The sequence below is a fragment of the Schistosoma haematobium genome, chromosome ZW (genome assembly GCF_000699445.3).
Source record: "Schistosoma haematobium chromosome ZW, whole genome shotgun sequence".
In the NCBI taxonomy this organism is placed as follows: Eukaryota; Metazoa; Platyhelminthes; class Trematoda; order Strigeidida; family Schistosomatidae; genus Schistosoma; species Schistosoma haematobium.
In genome coordinates, this window is record NC_067195.1 from 12,607,797 (window position 1) to 12,631,203 (window position 23,407).

Here is a 23,407-nt window from a genome sequence, read left to right on the forward strand (position 1 = left end):
GTTAACTCAAGGCTGCTAGTGCTGGTTGACGTGCCATTGGTTTAGCACAGGGAGAAGGTCAGAAGAGTCAGTATTCTGATTGATGATTTCTTGTCACGTGATGTTCAACTGGCCACAAGACAAAACACAGGGGAGTCCCATGCTGAGACGAAACGGTTGTCTATTGTTGTCTGAGATCGGTTAATGACTTCAATAAAATTCAACAATTTTCACGGCCCGATACTAGTGAACAAAGATAAATCTTAGACAACGAGTACAACACCATGTGGACAAACATCGTTTTTAAAGTAAAATTTCCGTTTAATTGTAATAGGCAGCTAATAATATATGTACACTAAAAACAGGTGTGTTGCATAGAAATGAGTTTAACAATAAAGTAACTGATAATTAGTTTTATTGTATTCAATAGATCGAAAAAACAACTGACACAATGTAATTTCCATGGTTCACATCACAGACTGATCTTAGTTATGCAACCAATAAAAACCAGTGACTAGTAGAGTTCAACCATATCGAATGTGAGACAGTTATCCACCCTAGACAACGACAGATGTCCACAAAATATAGAGAATTTAATGGAATTAGACGTGTATACCATTGTACTCTAGCTCAGTGGTCTAGAGGTTAAGAATTCGTGAGCGAGTCCAAAAGTTCTGAGTTCTACTTCTTGTGAGTTTGTGGACGTGGACACCACTAAGTCAAATACTAGGACTGAAAAGCTGTTCAGTGGTTTCTGGATTCTAATCGTTATCTAACTAAGATCAACCAATGATTTGAAATATGAAAATTCAAGTCTCCGCAAACCTTTCGACATTAACAATGTAGTTCGTTTATCAAGTACCAATTCACATGTGTCAATCAGGTTAAGATATTATTTCTCCGGCATAAATGTTTAGACATACATAAGTAAAGCAAAATTGATTAAATAGATTTAATCTAGTGTTGTTAAAAGATAAATGATCTAATCATTAGAACGCTGGCCCACTAAGTTAAAATGGATGATTATAATCATCATGAAATCACAGATACCAAAACTACAATTAAATGCATACATACATTCATATATATATGGAAAAATTCGGTGATACGTCTTCGAACAATCTACATATACATATAAGTAAATGTTACCTTCAACTGAGGAAGTTCTGTCAAGCAATCTATGAGTTATGGATTTCAATACAGTATTATTATCATTCTTATTGATGTCAGTAACAAGATCCACTCCTTCCATTTCTTCTAATTTCGGATTGATCTCAGTATTTGTTTTATCTGAATAAAGTTGAATAACTAAGTCTAAGATAGCTTCAACATGAAATTCTATACGAACAGATTGACTCGATGGAATAAGTGTGAATTTATTAATATTATTATCCTTATCAGAATTATTATTATTATCAATTACAAATCCACTTGACGACGGTTGTAAAAGTAGACATTTTGCAATAGGATGTAGTTCCAAACCTGTCTATAAAGAGTAGAAGAAATAACAATGTATGCAGTGAATAATAATATACATAAGTAAGAAAAAAACGGTAGCGAAATGAAAATGATGAAGAAGTATCGTTTAAATAATCTAAAAAACTCCAAGGACTGATTTACAATAACTTCCAGCCTAATGATATGATATAATGAACAAGAATTAGGTCTAAAACAGTTAGTCAGACATTATAATTCATTGGATAGTGAATGGCCGAAAAACTAATTTCTTCCACTCAGTTTTCATATTTTATATTATATCTTGTGTCAATATTTTGCATACAAGTATTTCATTCTATGACATGTAAAAATTTCATTCTCCTGGGTAGTAGTTTGTCTTTGATTTCAAACAATTCGGTGTCTTATGTAAAGTATACAGGCTTATGACCAGCCATCACTCGCCTAATTCAGTATGATTGCATATCGTATCTCGACATGTGTTTCTTTTCTTTCATTTTAACAATCAGAAATTCCTCCACAAAATCATAAAAACCCTAATCTATAATAAACTAACAAACGGTACAATATAGTTGGACATATTTATCACTTGACTACTGATCATAAAGATTTTATTAACTCTGACAAGTGTTCATGGCTGATGAAATCTTGGCACGGATACGAAATGTGATCTTGGTGTTTTCCAACTTCCGCCAAGTTTGGTGTGCGCGAGCTATCTATCTGGTTATTAAGGGGTGAGTGAGCCGAACAGCAGTTTATCCTGGATTAGTTCATGGTTGTGGAACATGGCTTATGTAGACAGATATGCCTAGGCTGCTGCTAGAGTTTGTTTATAAATGTCTTCGAAGTAATAGAGTAAGTAATCTTACAGTTATTGGTAGGCTAGTAGATGAAGATAATGAATTCGCTAATGAGACTGTAGACTTCCATCTGCTGGGGCTCCTTGAAGACGCCTAACAGTTGTCTATCCTGACTTCCAGTATGACTAGAATATAAGTAGATTGAAGAGATATTAATAACAGTCATGTCAAGATATAGGATTAATCTAGGAAGTTACTGACTGTTGGCCTAAAAGATGTAGAAATACTGGTTGGGATACAAGTAATAATCTCAATATTTAACTTTACATTCTGTACGATGCTTGTCATTTATACTAATTATAGGAATTATGTGTAGAAACCCATAAACACTAACTGCATAAGGTAACTTGTAACTTTAAAAAGATGTCGGTATTTAACATAATTCCATCAACATCAAACATGGTCTATCCATCAAATGAACAAACTAAGTTGTTAAAATTTCTAAGGTAACTTGAAGAAAACTCTTAGAAAATGCACCAAGTACTAAGAGCTGTTTGTGAAGCTCACTTATTTAAGAAAACATATCTTTTTACATGAATCAAGCGTTTCAGTCAGGGGGTTATGAAGACTGGTAGAATAGTAACAACCAAAATGAACACGCCGATCTCCGACATTAGTAAAAACGTCAAAACATACCGGCCTCTTGTGCTTTCTAATACCCAATTCACTGTTCCAGTATTGATGAACTAGGATTAAGAAATCATATGTATACATGATCCAAACAAAACGGTGTGAAACGATGAGAGAGTTATTAAACCTGATTCTAAAAATAATTCCTAAAGATGTTATAAACAATGAAAATAGAGATGGAACAGATGTATCGTCAAAAATTGACAGTTTTTGAAGGAGATGAAATGAATGTGTCCTAAATTTTTGTGATGGAAGCTTATGTAGTTATAGGATAGATTGTAAGTATTCAACACCAATAAATTCAAATCTCTCATTGATAACTTCATCTACACAAGACTGCAATTATTACCTTTTATACATCAAAAAATATGAAATATGTGTAATAAGCATTATAACTATCAAAAGACCTTACTTGCCAAGCAAATATCGACACAGGATGATGTGGATAAGTATAGATGCGATCTGACCATGAATGTAGTGGTACAAATATACCTGATAAATTCTTATTTTCATCGATTTGAACAGGAGACTAAAATTGACAATTTAAACATATAAATGTCTTTTTAAAGGTTGAAAGAAAAAGGGTATTTGACATGGAATGACAAGAAATTTGAAAAAAACAAATACAATATCGCCTACATATAGGATAATTTCATACAGATGAACTGAGATCACTTTCCAAATTATAAACATGTGTAACAACATACCAACATCATCATTCACAGTATTTGGTTTTCAACTACTAGTAAGTCATTAGTTTGAAACTTGCTCCAGTTATCACATAACAGTTGAGTGGTATGAATGTCTCTTACAATAATTTCAGCTCAAAAAGTCAGCATGCACTTAACAAACAAGTTACATAAATTAGTGTATGTAGAAAAGACATAAATTAGCAATGTTTCAGGCAGCGACACCAGCCCCCAAATGCCCTGGTACGGCCGACAGTGAGGAGTGTCCGCTATCCCTCTCGAAATGCTCACACACGGCCACGCGTATATAGCCTCTGCCAGGGAAGTCCTTATTATTGCCTTCTCGTAGCATTACTGTTGTTTACGAAATTGAGAGGAAGAAAAGCGAATGTCCGGCACTTTAATTGGGTTTGTGGACATGAAGATTCCACCTAGAGCAGTTGGAAAACCCTGATTCCGAGCCAATGGTGCACATGGGCTCCAGTATCCTGAGGGAAAAAATGGCATATGAACCAATTGTTGGTCACCGGCTACCATGGGAATGCATCTCCTTACGATGCTCCACTGCCTTGTGGATCAGACCTTCAGGTCGAAGGCTCCGGGTGTGGTCCCCCAAGAAAACCATGTGCTTCGGTTTGGGCACCCGTGCTGTATCAAAGCCCTCACACATATCAAATGAGATTTGTGTGGCGCATATATATTTGGTGCCTCCTCTGTGCCAGTATTTATGTGTTCAAATAAATAAATAAATAAATGTTTCAGGTGAAATGTAAAGAAAAAAGAAAAACCACTCAAATCAGTAAATAAATATAGATATTTGTACATGGGTCTGATCTAGATATAATTACTGAAAAAGTTAGTAATCCAACCTCATTTTCCAAACTAAAATTAGTAAGGATGATAACAGTGATACTATAATAAAATGATAAAGTCAAGTGAACTCAACTAAAGCCAGTAGACCGTAATTCTGAAGCCTGCTTCAACTACTTGATTCAGGAAGCACTCACATAAAAACTAAGAGCACATAAACTTGTACAATGTAAATAAATTACATCAATTAATCAAATTCTTTCATGTTCGTATAACTTTATTATAACTGATAGAGTTTTGGCTATTGAATGTTCTAAACAAATCTGAATTACAGTAAGTCGATTGGATCATCTTTAACTAATCAGTGATATAATAGACAGAACGGAAATACTATTATTGTGTAAATTCTAAGTAAACTGTAGCTTCGTAATTCAGGTTATTAGAATACATATTGTTCATTTCTAATTCGTATTCTAGGTTAGGGATAGTCAAGTGCATTTTAGTGTTCACGGGATAAATGCTAAATAATGGAAGAACATAACATCACAAACTGCTGTTATATAAAAATCCACTCACAACTGAACAATTAATCGTATCATCTTAACTTGGTACTCTGAATAAAGTAAGTTAATGCATACCTACAACAACACAATCGTACAAGATCAAACCAATGACCTTTAGATTTTAAAAAAATAGACAAGAATTTCCACAAAACCATTTGACTTATTTGTTCTTTTTATATTTACGAATCTCAATTCTTCACCACATATTAACAACATGATTAAAACACTATATTACAAACTAAACATATTAAATAAAATGATACGATGTTACCGTTACTATTATCTTGCTGCCTAAACCATCCTCAGTCATTCAACTAGTCAGTCACAATCAACATAGAACCTGGCACAAATGAACATATTCCTCGTGTGAATTGGGACCATAGAAGGAGCAACGTAGAGGCTAGACACAAAGTATAGAGTAAGGGTGGTAAATCGGTTGGTGAGGGAGTGAATCTTCATCAACTGAGGTGATTGAGACAATTATCGTCTATGCTCAACCATCGCATATCCTGAGGCGAGATGCCTGCTGGTGTAAAAGGTTGAAAGAAAGCTAGAAGAGGAGAAACAAATATATAGAGTCAATCCATGAGGTCACTGACTACTGAATTAAACCAAGTATGTAGATTGAGCCTATTTAGTTGAGGTCTACGTGATTATCTTAAGTAATGGTTGGTGACGTTGAATAATATGGCATACTTATACTTTTCATTCTTCTCTAATTCTGTATATATAATCTAGCCTACTCTACCACTGATAGTTACATCTACTACTCTAACATTTGTCTTGATAAGTTGATCACGTTGTGATGATTGTATGGTAGCTTAAACAGATGCACAAATGTACCAGGTCCTGTGTTGCTCATAACTAACTGATTGACAAATATGCAACATCCCAATTTATAATAAAATACAAGCACAACGAGATAAAACTTAAAAAGCGAATAACGAATAATCAAAATAGTTGTAGCAGAAGTGTTGATTATGAGAAAGAATAAGCATTCGAGAAAAGAGTTTGTAAAGAAGGGGTGAAATCGAGGGATAAGAAATAATATTGAGGTTAAAGACTCAAGGGAAAGCAAAGATGAGAATGTATGTTCCACTGCCAACAATTTGATGTCTGAAACGTGTACATCGAAATTATCAGGTTAAATATAAGTTTAAAGTATCGTTTTTATTATTAAACTATGGTAAGGTACATAATCGTGTACTTGATTTTAATCCACACTTTGTCTATAGAGGCTAGTGATACCACCTGGTTGCCCAAAGTGAAGTAGGTGGGGACCTACAACCTAGTAGATGAAAGTTGAACGCTTTAACCACTGTTAAGCCACCGCTCCACTAGCCATAAAAAATCAAAGCATTCACCAAATTTTAAAAGCAATGGCCGAATAAGATAAATATTCATTTTTAAAAAAATCAAGTTTTTAACTCTCCCTTCAATGTACAACTAAAACAAATCTGATCAACTTACCATTAAAGATGGGATAGATAAAACAGGATATTGTTTGGACCTTTTTAACATTATAACATTTGATGTTAAGTTTTTCATCTCACCATTATTATTATTATTATTATTATTATTATTATTATTATTACATATATTTTTATCGAATCCATTGTTTGTAAACAATTCAACAGTGCTCTGAATAGTATTATTCAAAGTGGAAAACTGGATCATTAATTCTGCAAGCTTGTTATTATTTAACGAATTTGTAAATGTTGACAATACACTAACAACACTAGGAGAAGGTACTGATTTGATAGATACAGGGAAATAAAGCTTTTGTTGTTGTGACTGAACATGTTGACTAGATTGAACATGTAACTGATGTAGATAAAGTGCATTCCATAGTTGACGGATAGTTACAGCAGTTGTCAAATCTGAATCACCGATTAATCGTAATTGAAATTTTGAAGGAATTTGTTGTTGTTGCTGTTGTTCTTTGGAAACACCAGTGACAATCTTAGTGACCCAAAAATTTCACAGGATATCAATGTTAATAATATATATAATTATAATTATTATGTACTAATATATATTAATTAATACATAATTCAGTGTAGTAATCATTATTGTTAATTAGTCAGTTATTATTAACGTAGAGATTGACAAAAATGTGCGATTGGCCCAAGTTACCAATACAATGTTAGTACGAAGACATGAAATCAATTAGACAACTAACAAATAGATCTAAATGATGTATTAGTAATGATAATAAATGAACATTGAGAATATCTTTCAAAAAGACAAAGTGGAAAAGTATGCATAAAGGAATATTGAAGAGGAAGACTACATTTGAATGCATCTGTGCGCTATTGTGAACGACTCAGCGCTATGTCACTCAAAGTCTCCAGCAACTGATCACGATTATCTTCCGGACCCCAATCAGGTGGTTTGCATCTACCAGTATGGTTATTACTGTATAGCATCTCAATAAGAATTTCGTTTTGTAAAGTTCTACTCTGTCCGATGAATATTGGAATTGATATCATAATAACCATGGTTTTGAAAAAATTAGGGTGGACTCATGTTATCATTCTCACAAAACTTCTCATTTTATTGCAATTTACTCATCCTATTTCCATTTTTATTACTCGAAACAGTCCTAGAAGTCTTCAAAAGTACGACTTCTCCAATCGTCTTCTCGTCACACAATTTTCTCATCCGTGAGTATTTTGCTGGAGCCTTGTGTACAGACACTCTTCTAAAATCCAGCTCATCAGGAATAAATTGGAAAGTGAGGTGCCTATCAGAAAGATCAGTGGCTACCCTTACCTTATATCATTCTTGCAGTCTTTCTGGCCCTTACTGAAGCTCTTGATTCATTCTAAAAAGAACTGTTTAAGCTAGCACCGAAAACTTTGACGTTTCGGCTCGCTCGTTAAATTAACGGAAAGCATAGTTACAAAAAAACGGAGAAACACGTCTGAAAGTGATTTTCACCACAATTTGATACTCTCAAGTGTAGAATTCTGAATCTATACAAAATTCAACTGATTAGTATGTATAGAAAGAAAGAATATAAAGAGATCTAGTTTAGTAAAAATGCAAGTTGCTGGAGTGGAATCCAAGAAACATATGTTGGTCACTCATGATTCACAAAATGATGTCTACTTTTTATGACAGTTACTATTAACTTATTCAATTCACATAAGCAACACTAAATAATTGCTAATGTCATTTGTTTAGCTGCTTCCTTACAAGCTAAATAGTACCACTTAATTACTTGCTTTTCTGAAATATAATACCTGGTCACTCTCTACCGCTAGATCAAACGGATCTATTTGACAAACACCAACGTTGATAAGACCACGACATGTAAATTCTTCAATTAGATGTGGTATCCAGTGTTCACACAAAACTATACGTAGTAAGCCCCGGACAAAACAGTGATTAGCTGCAAATTTACTGGTTATTAGGTGCTGAAAAGTAAAAGGATATACTCATTCAAAAGACGAGAATATGATAACTGTAAAGTAACTTAGAAAAATGACACACGACAATTTGAAAACAACATGCAATCATTTATTCTCAACAGTTGTAGTGCTTATCAGGTGAACGTTACATATACACTGAACACCTAGACCTCAATCGGTGAAGATTAAACTTGGCTCTGTTATTTATATCTAGACTGAAAGTTTAGGATTTGCAGACTAATGAACCACACTATCCAAGTAGAAGTAATTAGAAATTATTTTTATATGATGAAACTATAGTCAATCAATTTTAATGCTAGTATACTTAGAAGCAGATTGCGAACATAAAAACTCGAATGAAGGCAAAAATATCACTGTTATTTCAGGAAATAAATAGTGACCATCAAACTTGTATCATCCTTGTCATTCATGTCTACGAGCCAAAAAGCAGAAAGATGTTTTAACAGTGCGTTTCAATAGTCCTTCGAGTTCCCTCGAACAAATTACTTGTTACACTTACAGTATCTAGTTATGCTCATTTGTGCCTGATTTGGTAGACTTAAGATTCAAGTGAGAATTGGATTCCGTGACCTATTAGATGAAGTTCACTGATTCAATGAAACTGTGAACTCGTGGCTTCATGGTTAGAGCTACTGACTATCCAATCACTGAATTGTAGATTCAAAACTCACTATAATCTTACTTTATTTTGAGTAACCGAAAAGTATCATTAGAAGTCACATAAGATGTATGACTTAAAACTGAATACACGAATCTTTGATGGATCTTCAAGTTCTATTCATTTCATGACATATGGTTGCCTTTTCACATAGAAAAACCTTTTCTATGCGCAGTGGTTTCGGCCAACTGACTGTTCACTTAACAGCTAAGTGCTGAAAATTAGTGTACTTTTTATTAAAAATTTCATTTCATGCCTTAACTTTTCATCCCACATGTTGAGCTACGCTATAATAATACGTTTATAGCGGACAACTGGAATGAAATCTCCATTGAAAACTACACTTTAACATGCAACGCTTACTACATAAATGGATAAGAAAATGACTGAAACTGTTAGGTACAATAAATTTATGGAATATTGAAAGTACTGTACCTAGCCTTGGCTGTTTAGTATCATAGTATACAGAAATTCTTACCTGTAATAATAAGTAAATACATGATAAACTAATCTTAACACTGAAAATTGAAATATGAATCTAACCACGACATAAGCGTCCTTCATTTTTACCGTACTTAAAAATATAGCTTCTTTAAAGTTTACTCGGCGATTCATTTTACAAAGTAATTGTCCTATTTCTATGAACACCGTAAGGGTGTTTAAAAACAACAGGTATGCACATGTATTAATCTCATTTCCATGAGCATAATCACTATTTTGGTTTATCGTTGTTCTTATCTGAGTGCTAGATGAGTTTGAAGGAAAAGCGAAAGTTTTCCAACGTTCATTGTTTTTTATAGTTGATGTTGGAAAGTATTTACTCTTAATTAACAAGCAAATACACATATAATACGATAATATACACTACAGCACTAGACACCCAAAACAATAGAACTTTACGAGCAAAACAAAGCATGCATCCACAAAGTAAAACTCACTTTGGGATTATGAAACCATAAACAAAGAACTAAATTTCGTACAGCTAAGTACAATGTAGGAAAACTGGAACAAATAAATGAAACACGGAAGAAATAAATGATACATAACCTCTCAACATGAATGTATAAATCAAACATTGTTCTAATTAGTTAGTACTGAACTACTACTAGATCTCAAAATTTCACATAGACAGATTCTGCATACAAGATTTTAGTCTCCAAATGAATAATGCTTGCTTGGAATTAATCAGCACATATAGGATATACATACTGACGTAAGAGACGATATGGAATTTACAAATACAGTGGACATAATAAAAGTGACTCTACAACTTGTATCACTAACATGACGAGGGAGGTATCTCCTCGAAGGATCCATTTGCAGTTCAAGTTGGATCGACATTAAACTTTACCAGAATTAAGAATATATTAGGGATATACATATATGCAATGTATGTTAGATGATTGAAAGTAGTCAGTAGGAAACTCTGGATCTAGGTTCCATGTTACCTGACACTCATCAGCAAGATGTATGTGCAATCTCGAAAGAACTGACGCTTACCTGGAGGACTCGAACCATAGTCAGTGTATACAACTGACTTCAAACACGGTGGATGGCTAAATGGCATAAAGTTTATATGTAATCAATAAAGAAACCTGGATCGTTGCTAGGAAACGTAATGTAATAGGAATGCTTTAGTAAAGTGAGGATATTTATCACATACCACCTAAGCTAACCTAGCAAAAAAAAGTGTGTAGAAATTTTAGGCCTCGAAATAAATGGTATGCATCTCATCCGTTACAGTATCGTATTCTAGTCTGTTACTTATAAACCTATTACACGAAAGTTGACAATATTACTTCGTCACCTATATTAAATGGAGAAGTCAAAGTAATTCATTGTGCTAAACACTCGCACACGTACAAAAATAAACATAACGATTAAACAATGAAAATTAATGAACTAATCCCAAATTAAACTTCGCAGTAAACATTAGCTACATACCGTGACATTTCTGAGAATGAAAATCTTTCCCAAGCGTGTAAATCAATCGGAGAAAATGCCCCATCCTCTTCAAACACACTAAAAGGACTGTCAGAAGACACTGACCAAAGAAAAATAAAATGAAATTATTACTGCGATTCTATGACAGTCATAATTATGAGATTGTACAAAAAAGTTTTGAGGGATGAATATAAGAAATGAGAAAATGCAAGTCTATTAACTATAAAACAAATATTTGAGCACAATGTAAGTTTTCGCCAACTGACAAGTATTCATCTTGGTACATTTATGATGACGGATATTATTTTGTGATCTAATTCGCCATAGCTGTGAACCGTTTCTTTTTTTTGTCTTTCTCTGACATAACATAATTCTCTCTAAAAATGTACACCTGGTAAATAAGTGCAAATGTCGATTAAGTTTTATTACAACACATAGATAGGTCATTTCAACTAATCACCTGTTACCGTCAACAAATAAAATAAATAAATCTTAGAATTACAGATTTAATCGAAAGACATTTATATTGTGTAATCAACCCTAAGAGAGCATCACTACACGATAACGATAATGAATTATGTCACAAAGCTTGGTAAAAATCGACCAGACTATCAGTGGTTGTCAAGATTTATTTTGTTATGTGAATCACATGTTATTATTATCATGCTTTTTAAAAGATGGAAAGCTCTTAAAAAACGAGTGAGAAATTTCCTTAACTGTATTACTCAAGTAATGATTGTTCACTTGCTATCGAGGAAAATAGAAGAGAAAAAAATAGAAAATATCTACGATGAATAACAACATTAGTTATAACAATTTTAGTAAACATTCCTCATTGATAACAGATTCTCGATTTTCATAAATTAGTGTGGAAGTATTTATTGATAATATTGAATCACTAAAATTACGATTATATTTGGAAGAAACCGACAACAAAATTTACACATTAATTTAAGGTAATATTGGTTCAATTAAATTTGAGTGCATTTTCATTGCAATTTTTGTGTAATTTTTCATTGAAATGGCATTTGTTCAGTTTGACAAATTCTATAGGAAATAATCATGTTGCGAACGAGAACACGGGTTGGGACAACCGATTGTATGTTAATACAAAATTATAGAATCTCTTGGTAAAATATGAGAACCATACACTGAATACTTTATTTGCGAATTTAAATCATTTGTCCTTCACATTCTGTATGATTCGTCCAAGTTACAATTCCTTCCTATTTCCGTTCATGTTTTCATCAAGTCAATCCTCATAGTCTTCTACTATCTACCCATATTATTATTGCTAATGTTGTCGGTTGTTGGTGTGGAAATATACTCAAGCTCTAGTCAGGTCGATCACATGTTCCTGAACCCAGTTGCGTTGAAGCCCCGTAGTATGCCCCTGAATGCCCTGGTACGGCCGAGAGTGGGGAGAGTCCGCTATCCCTTTCGAAATACTCTCACACGGCCACGCGTATACAGCCTCTGCCAGGGAAGTCCTACTCACTGCCTTCTCGTGGCAGGGCTGTTGTTTACGAAAATGAGAGGACGAAAAGCGAATGTCCGGCGCTTTAACCGGATCCCAAACCAATGGTGCACATGGGCTCCAGTATCCTGCAGGAATAAATGGCGTATGAACCAATCGTTGGTCACCGGCTACCACGGGACTGCATCTCCTAACGATGCTCCATTGCCTTGTGGGTTAGACCTATAGGTCAAAGGCTCGGGATGTGGCCCCCTAAGATAACCACCTGCTTCGGTTTGGGCACCCGGGCAGTATCACAGCTCACACGCAAATGATGAACTCTCTATATCTATGGAAACTACTTTTCTCGCTTCGAAAAACAATCAAATGATTCAAATTATTATCATTACTATTACTGTCATTATTATTACTATTATTATTATTATCACTATTATTATTATTATTATTATTATTATTATTATTATTATTATTATTATTATTATTATTATTATTATTATTTTCCACATTATTCACCCTCTTTTATACTTATACAGTGGCTCGTCTTTAGTGGAAATTCGACTCTATCTAAACGTTCTCGAGTCACTATCCGGTTGAAAATTGCATGTTTCCACTGAATATGACTACTGAAGCAGTTTTTCTGAAACCACGTGCGCCATTCAAACTGGCTGCCTTCAACTTCCGCACACTTATGCAGGTTGGACAAAACATAGGGCTGGCTATGTCTTTAGAAAGTCTATCCGAGACCCGTATTCAAGACTCTGGTGAAGTACTACAAATTCGCTCTCCATCTGCCACTTCAAAAAGCTTGTTTTACATGCGCTTATCCGGGGACCCTGTGGCATCTTCGTCTGGTCTTGCTGGAGTTGGTGTCGCACTAAGCGCTAGAGCTGAGGCAGCACTAATCGATTGGATCCCCATTAACAGTCGGTTATGTGCTGTTAGATTAGAGAGTTTCATCAAAGTGAGAGGAAATCGGCGTGAGAAACGATGTCTTTTCGTCATCTCCGCTTATGCCCTGACAGATTGCAGCCCGGATGCAATCAAGGATGAGTTTTACCACCAGTTATCTGTTCTTCTCCAGAAAGTGCGTTCGACAGATATTGTAGTACTAGCTGGAGACTTGAATGCTCAGGTCGGGCGTCTAGGCAGAGAAGAGAGTCGTTTAGGTGGCCGATGGGGACTCGTTGATCGCAGGTCAGATAACGGGGACCGTCTACTGCAACTTTGCACAGACCACAACCTGTTTCTGGCTAGCACTAACTTCCGGCACAGTCATCGCCGATGTGCCACCTGGCGTCCTCCCTCTGCATCTCAAGCCTGGACTCAGATTGATCACATCGCGATCAGCTACCGCTGGCGTGGTTGTGTACAAGACTGCCGCTTCTTTTGGAGTACCTATCTGGACTCTGACCATGCTTTGGTCTGCGCCAATCTTACCTTACTTTTCAGTGGACAACGAAGTGACCGCCATCAACGGATTGATGTTAGCAAGCTGGTTGCAACTTATGTTGCTAGTAAGTATCGAACCGAACTAGTTTCTAGGCTAGCTACCATTCCACCGAAAGGCATAGATGAGCGTTGGTTGCAATTGCATAACGCCATGAAAATGGTGGGTACAGTCAGTTGTGGGTTTGCGAAACGTCCCGCTTTTCAGCACTGGGTTTCTTCAGGTTCCTTACAACTCATTGAAGCCCGTCGGTCTACTCCGGGTGACCGTGAGTTTGACCACTAACGACGACTGCTACGAAAGGAAATTGGGCAAAGCTTGCGTAAGGACCGAGAAGCCTGGTGGTCGAAGCGTGCTAATGAGCTGGAAACAGCAGCTGCATCTGGTAACTACCGGAGGCTCTTCCAACTCATCCAAGCCACTGGCAACACGAAGTCTGGTGTGAGCGAAACAATCTACAAGGATGATGGGATGCCAATCACTAACATCCAACGACGTCTCGGAAGATGGGCAGAATTCTTCGAAGGGCAGTTCAACTGGCCTGTTGCTCCGGCAACATCGGTCAGATTGTCCTGCCCTCCATGGCCGGTGACGACTGATCCACCGAATGAGGTGGAAGTCCACAGGGAACTCCAACTTTTGAAGCGCTAAAAATCACCTGGCCCAGATGACTTACCTCCGGCTCTTTATAAAGATGGTGGCGACCTTCTGATTAAGAAGCTGACTGCGTTATTTTTCCAAAGGTCTGGGAACTAGAGAGTGTACCAATGTCATGGAATGAGTCGATAGTTGTCCCTATCTTTAAAAAGGGTTCACGTCGTTCCTGTAACAACTATCGGGGGATAAGTCTACTTCCGATTGCGTCCAAGCTATTGGCTTCCGTCATACTTCGTAGGTTGTTCAAAACCCGAGAAAGATTGACTCGCGAGGAGCAGGTTGGTTTTCGTTCTCGTCGAGGATGTATTGATCATTTCTTCACCCTCCGCCAAGTGTTAGAACACCGTCATACTTATCACAGGCCAACAATCGTAGTGTTTCTCGACATCACGGCTGCCTTCGATTCGTTGGACAGGACTGTTCTTTGTGATTGTCTATTGAAGGAGGGTGTGCCTGAGAAGTTTATTAACATCCTAAAAGCCCTATATACAAACACCTCAGGCAGGGTGAGGGCATACAACCACCTTTCTCCATTGTTCCATTCGAGCAGTGGGGTTAGACAGGGTTGCCCAATCTCAACATTCCTCTTCAACTTTGCCATCGATGACATTCTGGAAACAGCCCTGATGGATGTAAGTAATGACAGTGTGGATCTGTTGCCTGGAGAAAGACTTCTCGACCTTGAGTATGCGGATGATATTGTCTTACTGAGCGATAATGCCCAAGCCATGCAATCCACACTTAATCAGTTGGCAATTAGTGTCCGTAGTTATGGTATCAGCTTTGCACCTTCGAAGTGCAAAGTACTTTTACAAGACTGGCAGGATTCTGGTGAGCAGATAGAAGTAGTCGGGAAGTTCGTGTATCTAGGTAGCTGCATAAGTGCTGGTGGTGGCGTGAGTGATGAGATCAATGCACGTATAGTGAAAGCCAGAGCTGCTTATGCCAATCTGGGCCACCTTTGGCGCCTTCGTGATGTCAGTCTGGCTGTAAAAGGTCCGAACTACAACGCGTCGGTGAGAGCAGTTTTGCTCTATGCTTGTGAAACCTGACCTCTCCGAGTTGAGGATGTTAGACGACCCTCTGTGTTTGATCATCGTTGTCTCCGAAGGATTGCTGACATCCAGGGGCAACATCATGTCAGTAATGCAGAGGTTCGGCATCGTGTGTTCGGGCCGAGTGACGATAATGCGATTAGTGTCACCATCTTGAAACACCGACTTCGGTGGCTTGGACATGTTCTACGAATGTCGTCCCAGAGAATTCCACGTCGTGCAGTATTTTCAGACTCTGGGACTGGTTGTAAAAAGCGGAGAGGTGGTCAGTGCATGACATGGTGTCGTGGGATGAAAGAAAGCTGCGAAGGACTGGCTTCTGTTGGTCCTTCACGACTCCCTGGTTGGGGTCCGAGAGATTGTGCTACACAGTGGCTATAGACGTTATCAGATATGGCTCAGAATAAAAGCCAGTGGCGATCCTGCTGTAACCTTCTTTTACTTTGTTCATAAAAAGTGGTTGTGTCTGCCTTACCTGAAAGATTTCTTCCGATTGTACCTTTCCGTTCCCTCATTACTACCACACTACCTTACACCAATCTCTTCGTCATTGTTCTCGTTTTCTACGCTCCTTACCTTTTTTTCTTTTCCCTTCGAATTGTCATTGTTTTGTGTGGCGCATATATATTGGCGCTCTCTTGTACCAATATTTGTGTTCAAATAAATAAATAGACACTGGGAGGGTATCTAGTGTAGTTATTCGTCTAAGGTAAATTAACGTCCCATTTGTGTAAGAGAAATAACTGAGTGTTACTCCAGTAATTGGTATATAACTTAGTGAATTCAGATGACAATCAACGCTTCTTGAATCTTTAACAATAAAACATCTATACAAGCTTGAACAACTGTCGCTCGTTAGTGGCCAGAGAATGAGAAGATAGAAAGCAGTCTTGTTCATTATCATAAAAGTTCGAATTTTCAGAATTGCATTATCAGGTGAACCAATGATTACTTCTTCGTTTAGATTTCAGGTAAATATCTTATTTCTTGCTGGAGAAAGAAATAGGCATATTTGTGATAAAGCGAATTACGAAAAAAATGAAAGTCTATGTATCATCTAGCCAAAAATATGTGAAATATAACAGACATTTCAATGTATCTTAGTTTCATCTCTCAGCTAAACTGTTAAATTTCAACTACCATAAAGCCCTTATCATAAAAAAGGAAACGCTAAATGACTATACTAGGAAGTAATTCAGTTTCAACAATAATTTACTGCCTCATACGTCAGATAATAGTAGAAATCATTGTACATAGAAACATAAGTGTAAGATAAATAATCGCTATTAAAATATTTACCTGATTTCTCATCTTCATCAGTAGAACCTGGAAGTGGATCAGGGGACAAGCCAGCCAAGTCGACACCATATGACGATGAAACTTTCAGAGCAGGTGATGCTTGTAACCAAGCGTGCGTTTGCATGCTTGCCAAAAAGTCATGGGGCCTACTGATGACAATTTTAGCGCGCTACAATACAGATTGTTGGATAATTTATTTCAAAAAGAGAACAAAACATTTACAGGAAACAAAAGACTGGAGAGAATCATTTCAAACTTATCTCAGATCCAAGTGTAATGAAATAGGTAGTATATGTATGTACCATTACCAAGGTTTGACTTGATAATTTCGAATAAATTGAGCATTGAGTAGATTGCTATAAATAGATTAATATATTTTTAATATCCCAATGAGTAGAAAAATTAAATTAATCGAATCAAAATTCGGTTATTTATTCTCTGAAGAAGTGGCTTACACTGAGTCATGAAACGTCAGAAAGTTTAATTTTTCTGCTCATTGGGATATTATAAATATATTAATTTATTTATAAGTAGTATATGTGTTTACGAAGGAGTGAAGTTGGAACTGGTCAATATTGTACAATGTTATTTTCTATTTTATGGTACGATGTGGTCTGCTTGATTAGTATATAAACAGAGTGTGTTTGAAATATAATGATTCATATATCCGGGGCTGAGACTTGCGTTCTGGACTTAACTGGCTGGGCTAGACAGGGAAGCGGAGCCAATCAGAACCCTAGGTCGTTCTACGTGTTTGCGCGTCTTTGGTACGATCAATAATTCGCTACCCTCTAATCTGCAGCGTCACAGTTATAACACCAATATTATTAAGCAATAGGAGTAGCTGGGTCGTAATAATAGAAATTATAACACAAATATATGATACAACATTGAAAATTGTAGACAAACATAATTTCCACGTAATCATGTTAGTAGAATGATAATGAAATACTTTATGTACAAAATTACTACCCCTTTTCCACGAATACTATGTTGGTCGGATTAACAGGTCAAATGAAAGCTTAGATATTTTGCTTCTACATATAAACAAATGGCGTACATACATAGCACACAAGAAACTTACTTCGTCTACAGGCCAGGAGCAAGGGTTGTTTGAGAACTGAATAAATTGGTCAGAAGATTAAACATATTAAGTGACTATTTAAATGAGGAAAGAATTACAATATATATAAAAAGGTTCACCATATCCCTACTATTCCTAATTCTACAATATGAAGTGTCATAATTCAGCTATTTAAATAGCTTGTAACTGCTTACAGTTAACTGATGTAGCTATGGTTTCAATACAAAGATCAAACAACCTGCAAATCTTAAACGCAAAATTTAAAAGATCTTCCTGTTGGTGAAGTGACAAGTATTCTATTGGCTACAATACCCTGAGAAAATTACACTACACCTGATTTCCCACAAATGATAAAATTATTGGAATACCTAAAAAAATCAATTTTCTTACTTCGCTACACAAAGTCACTACCTTTTCGTTCACAAATCGTAGCCCCCTACAAAACAGATTGGCGTGTTTGAAAATACATAAAAGATTGTGTTTAGAGTGGCTATGTTTCACTTAACACTTAAGTAAACTTTTACTTATGACATTTGTCTGTCTGCATACTACTCCTAAATGATGAAATCAAACGAATGTACAACTAAGCTCTCTGTACCTCAGCCACAATTCTGAAGACAAGTTTGCACGACCTGATCGGTCAATGCATGTTCAAAAGAAAATAAGTTAAATAAGAGAAATAACCAACCTTTACTACATCTGCACACGTGAACTTATCAGGTCGGTAATTGCATTTCGAAGACCCTACAGTGGTCTGTGGTGGAAGCTGGCGCCAAAGACCACATTTATTACATTTTAACCACCAGGGTAACATTTGTGCAGCCAAAAAGTTAGCCGCGTTCAGAATTCGACGACGACCTAACTGGCTTGACTTCTTCAGCCACTCTCGATGCCATGAATTCATTCTATGACGCCAGACACAATTCACCGACTGAGATCTGTATTTTGGACTTAAGAGACAAACGATTTTGAGAAAAGACAAAAAGATGTTAGTATTATAAAAATAGTTCAACAATCATAAATAGTTCAAAAAAGTTTTAATTAAATGCCTAGATCAAACATACTGATGAAACTAAAGGTTGTTCAAACCAAATTGTAATGCAAGAAACTACTCAAAACAGACACAACAAACCACTAATTACTGCGTCCTTATTCGAAAACAATTTAAAAGAAAACAGCGTAAATAAAGGGGAGCACTTTCTACAATACCTGTGTACCTAATTTTACAAGAAGTCAACAAAACGCATATGATAATCATTGAAGCTCGATTTCCTCGGATTTTGGATGTGCCAGCCATATTTTCAACCTCTGAAATATTTTTAAACACACATTTCAAGAGAATAATCATTCTTAGAAATCCTGGTTGCCTTTGATTTGCTAGACAGGAAAATGGCCGGAGATTTCTCGCGAACATGCATTTAGGAAGCTTATCAACACTATGAAAGTCCTATGCAAAAAACACCTGTTCACCATTGTTCTAAGACAGCTCAAATAAGTAGTTACGTGCGGACTATCGTGTTATTGATGAGTCCCAACACCCAAAAATAAAAATGAACCGAAAATTCCATTAACTTACGTGTTAGTGTCCAAAAACTCATAACAGCTGGAGCAAACATGCTCTCCAAGAGAAAAATGATACCAATTAGTTTTGCAACGATTACGAGCACACCTATGAAAATGCAAACACAAATATGAAATGATTACAATGTATCGATCCCGGCAAAACATAGAGGGGTAATGGAACTGCAACATGGGTTTCCACAGAATTTTAACTCAGTCCCGTGATTAATTTCAAATCCACTAATGTTCATTTTCGAAAACAAGCGCACAAAACTCAGAAAAGCCGCATCTAGAAACCCGTCAAGGTCATTGACTTCTACTTACCTGATTGCTGCGCTTAAAGTTACAGCCTGATGTAACAGTAACCTTAATAGAATTAGTTATTACTTCAAAAAGGATTGAAATGCTTGTCGTGATAATTTTGTTGCTCAGTCATAAGTACTGTCGTCGAATACCGAGACGAGTCCTACGTACCAGCAAACGTGTTTAGTCTTTAGTATTGAGAATAGTATGTGGATCTACCTGTGTTGATCCTAACAGTATGTTTTCTAGTAGACATCTAGTATCCCCTTGAAGTTAATCACAGGTGGGGCTGACACTATTTGTCCAGTCAGGGTGTCCGACAGTATTTGACCACACAATTAGACAAATGACTTCCATCCTGTGTTTGCTTGGTCGCAGTTTCATAACCTTTCTGTGATGTCTTGAAGATGGTTAGTCCTGAAAACAGTAAGATACAATGCATTTTAACACTCAAATAGTTACTTACAGTATAGAGTGATAATACAAGACAACTTTGCATTCTTCCATAAGGAGAAAATGCTTAATCATATTATTCATTAGTTTTAGAAAGGACTCTAAAGACTTCTCATCGGACATACTTAAGCGTGTTGCCCTCTTGGGAAGATAGGAACTAGCTGTTCAGATAACGCATTTAAGGGGAAATCTTGAATTTGAAAGTATTAACTGTTTTTCACGTGGTTCAGGACTTCTTGGCTAGTTCATTTGTAGGGTATTATATTGAGACTATCATCCTGTCTTGTATATCGGGTACATATTTATCTGAGAAAAGATTTTTGACGGACTCTTACCAGTTAATATTATTCCTACCGCGGGCTCAAGTCTTAAATAGATCTGAAATTTATTACATACTTATAGTCTCTGATCTGAATATTAGTTGTTATTAAGCGTGAACCTGGTTAACACACGGATCAGAGACTTATTTTATTTATTTATTCATGTGTTCAAATAAATAAATAAATAAAATAAGTCTCTGATCCGTGTGTTAACCAGGTTCACGCTTAATAACAACTAATATTCAGATATTATATTTAGTTTAACGAGCTCTGTGCTCATCCAGTTTGAAATCATGGGCAATAACTCAAGTAAAAGAGGAATTTCGCCAACTTTTAAGCCAAATAAAAGGTCCAAACCTGTAACACCTATGACTGACGAATCAGTCGAACCTTTATCTACTGAACAACATGCGTCTTATCCACAAATATCAATATCATTATTTGATTCTCCATTTTACAACCCCTCTATCTCTGAGTGCAGTATGCCAACGATAGACTGGTTGACATACAAGGCACAATAACCACATGCATCGAAAAGTCAGAACAGTCTACCAAACAGTATGTTTTACCAAGGCCCAAATCTGAAATTTCGAAAACTAAAGAGTCTAATGGTTCATCTCATAAACACGAATACACTGATAGATGTAGTACTGACATCCGTCAGCTACAAAACTCTATAGCCGAAATTAACGGCAGACTTAACCAACTAGCACCCCTCACACATATATGGGGCCTTGACACTGACAGAAGTCTTGGGCAACTCACTAAAGCTGAGTGTATTTTGAAATTTGTGGCTGAAGAAATGACTAAATGAGTGGTGTCCTCCTTCAATGCAGTTGCGTATAACCCCCTCGACCGCGCACACCCATCTAAGTTATGGCACATTTATCTTAGAGCATGCGGCATGATGAACATTAACTGCATAGTCACCCACCTTAGAAAAAAGCCAGGCAGGCTATTGTAACGATGCCAATCAGTTTATTGGTCCGAGCAAAAATATTAGCTCACTAATTCCATACAAAAATATAAAAGTCACTCCAGACCTTACGCCCTGTCAACGCCGTTTAAGAAGACGTGAAGCGATAGGAATGCATGGGAGTGTTCTAGTAAATAACCAGCCAGAGACAGTTTGCAACACAGTAAATAGATTAAAGCACATGAACAATAAGCAAGGCATCACTCCACGAACGGCTGATCACTCTGTTGATCTAGATGAGTCTGCTGATCAGAAACCTTTGGATAAGATACGGAATCTAACTGTCACCAAAAAGCATAACGAAATGTCTAATCCCGAGTGTTCGCTCAGTAAATTACTAAAATGAGGGCCGTGTGATAACATGCATCCAACTCAACCTGTAAACTTGAAAATTAGTCCTCCTAAAGATACTCTACAAGTTGACTCGAATGAACCTAAATTCATCTCACAGAGATAAAGAAAGTCTCCAGCTCTGACAAAAAAAGGTGGGAAGACAAGATTCATGATACCAAATAGGGAAACACGTATGATTGAACCCAACTGCTCTATAGGTATCCCAACAACCGTGAACAGGTTCTTCCCACTGATATCATATAACTTGCCGTCAACACTTCTAAATTGCAAAACGGGTAGTAGGCGTAAGCGTAACAAGCCATTTTACACGCAGACTAACAAAAACTACCAGACTACTGATCACTCCACTCACCCCCTAAATCCTAAAACCATTAATAAGAATGGCAATTATAGGCTTCTCACTTCACACCCTATCTACATTCCTCGGGATCACAATTGTAATTACTCTCGGAAATAAACATTTTCACACCCCTTAGTACCAACCCACCACATAAAAACGGCTTCCATGTATAATAACAATCGTAACTGCTTCCAGTTACGCGCAGCAGATCATCCTCACGCTAACGTAAACAGTTATAACAGAGGCTACGCGCTTAACCATCAAGTACACTTCACAGTCGGCCTGTACAAGATTTTTTGGAATACGACCACTAGTGACACCTTTGTTGATGTATATATGTCCCATGTCATTTCAAACCACATACAGAATATAAACTTGCTTGCCCCGTACAGTTTCGATCAGAGAGTACTCCCACCCTTTCCTCTTGGGTGAACTCCACAATCAACTCCACTAACTCATTTGATACATCTCCCACTAAGTCTAGCTATCAAAATACCGAGCTATTGAGGAACATTTGTAGAATTATAGTCTACTATGATATTAGTACTGCTCTAATAATAGACCTAATCCTAAAAATGGAGACTTGTCATGATATAACTGCCTAATCTACAAGATCTTACGTAGAAGTCATACCATCGTCTACACCAACTCATCGTATCGTAACAATCACCAATACATGATATAGAGCAAGTTTAGGCTAGAGATAGAACAATATACTTAATATGAATAAAAGATATAAAGTAACATTCAGCGGGGACCACGCCTGCATAGCCGAGCCATGCCATTCGATCAACTCCAATTCATTCAATACATTCTTCCTGCCTTCTCCATCGTCAGGTATTTCTCCGCGCTATATACTGAATATTTATTTTCCGAGTTGTCTCATGTTCACCTTTGAGGATTGTGTGGTTATGGTCCAGTGCCACTACACATTCAGTCCCTTACTTCAAACTCATCTTACACCCGCGAGGGTTACGACAACTTTATCCGAGATACCCTCACCTATTTTAACTTAGTAGGACACTTGCTTAATAGATGTCTTATCAACGCTCGATCA

The 23,407-nt window shown here is 36.6% G+C and overlaps 1 protein-coding gene across 1 annotated transcript in view; it reads right to left on the minus strand.

Annotated features, from left to right (window-relative positions):
• The window catches only part of MS3_00002800 (uncharacterized protein), a 33,110-nt gene extending 13,200 nt beyond the window's left edge, over positions 1-19,910 (minus strand). Inside the window, exons 1-11 of the mRNA XM_051210428.1 lie at positions 19,749-19,910; positions 19,621-19,713; positions 18,733-18,994; positions 18,045-18,080; positions 16,961-17,129; positions 11,026-11,125; positions 10,020-10,083; positions 8,235-8,408; positions 6,457-6,948; positions 3,337-3,453; positions 1,129-1,465 (exon numbers count right to left, since the gene is read on the minus strand). Coding sequence (XP_051070418.1) covers positions 1,129-1,465; positions 3,337-3,453; positions 6,457-6,948; positions 8,235-8,408; positions 10,020-10,083; positions 11,026-11,125; positions 16,961-17,129; positions 18,045-18,080; positions 18,733-18,858 — 1,615 coding nt within the window. The 5' untranslated portion in view covers positions 18,859-18,994; positions 19,621-19,713; positions 19,749-19,910. The remainder of the gene's footprint in view (positions 1-1,128; positions 1,466-3,336; positions 3,454-6,456; positions 6,949-8,234; positions 8,409-10,019; positions 10,084-11,025; positions 11,126-16,960; positions 17,130-18,044; positions 18,081-18,732; positions 18,995-19,620; positions 19,714-19,748) is intronic.
• Between the last annotated feature and the right edge of the window lie 3,497 nt (positions 19,911-23,407).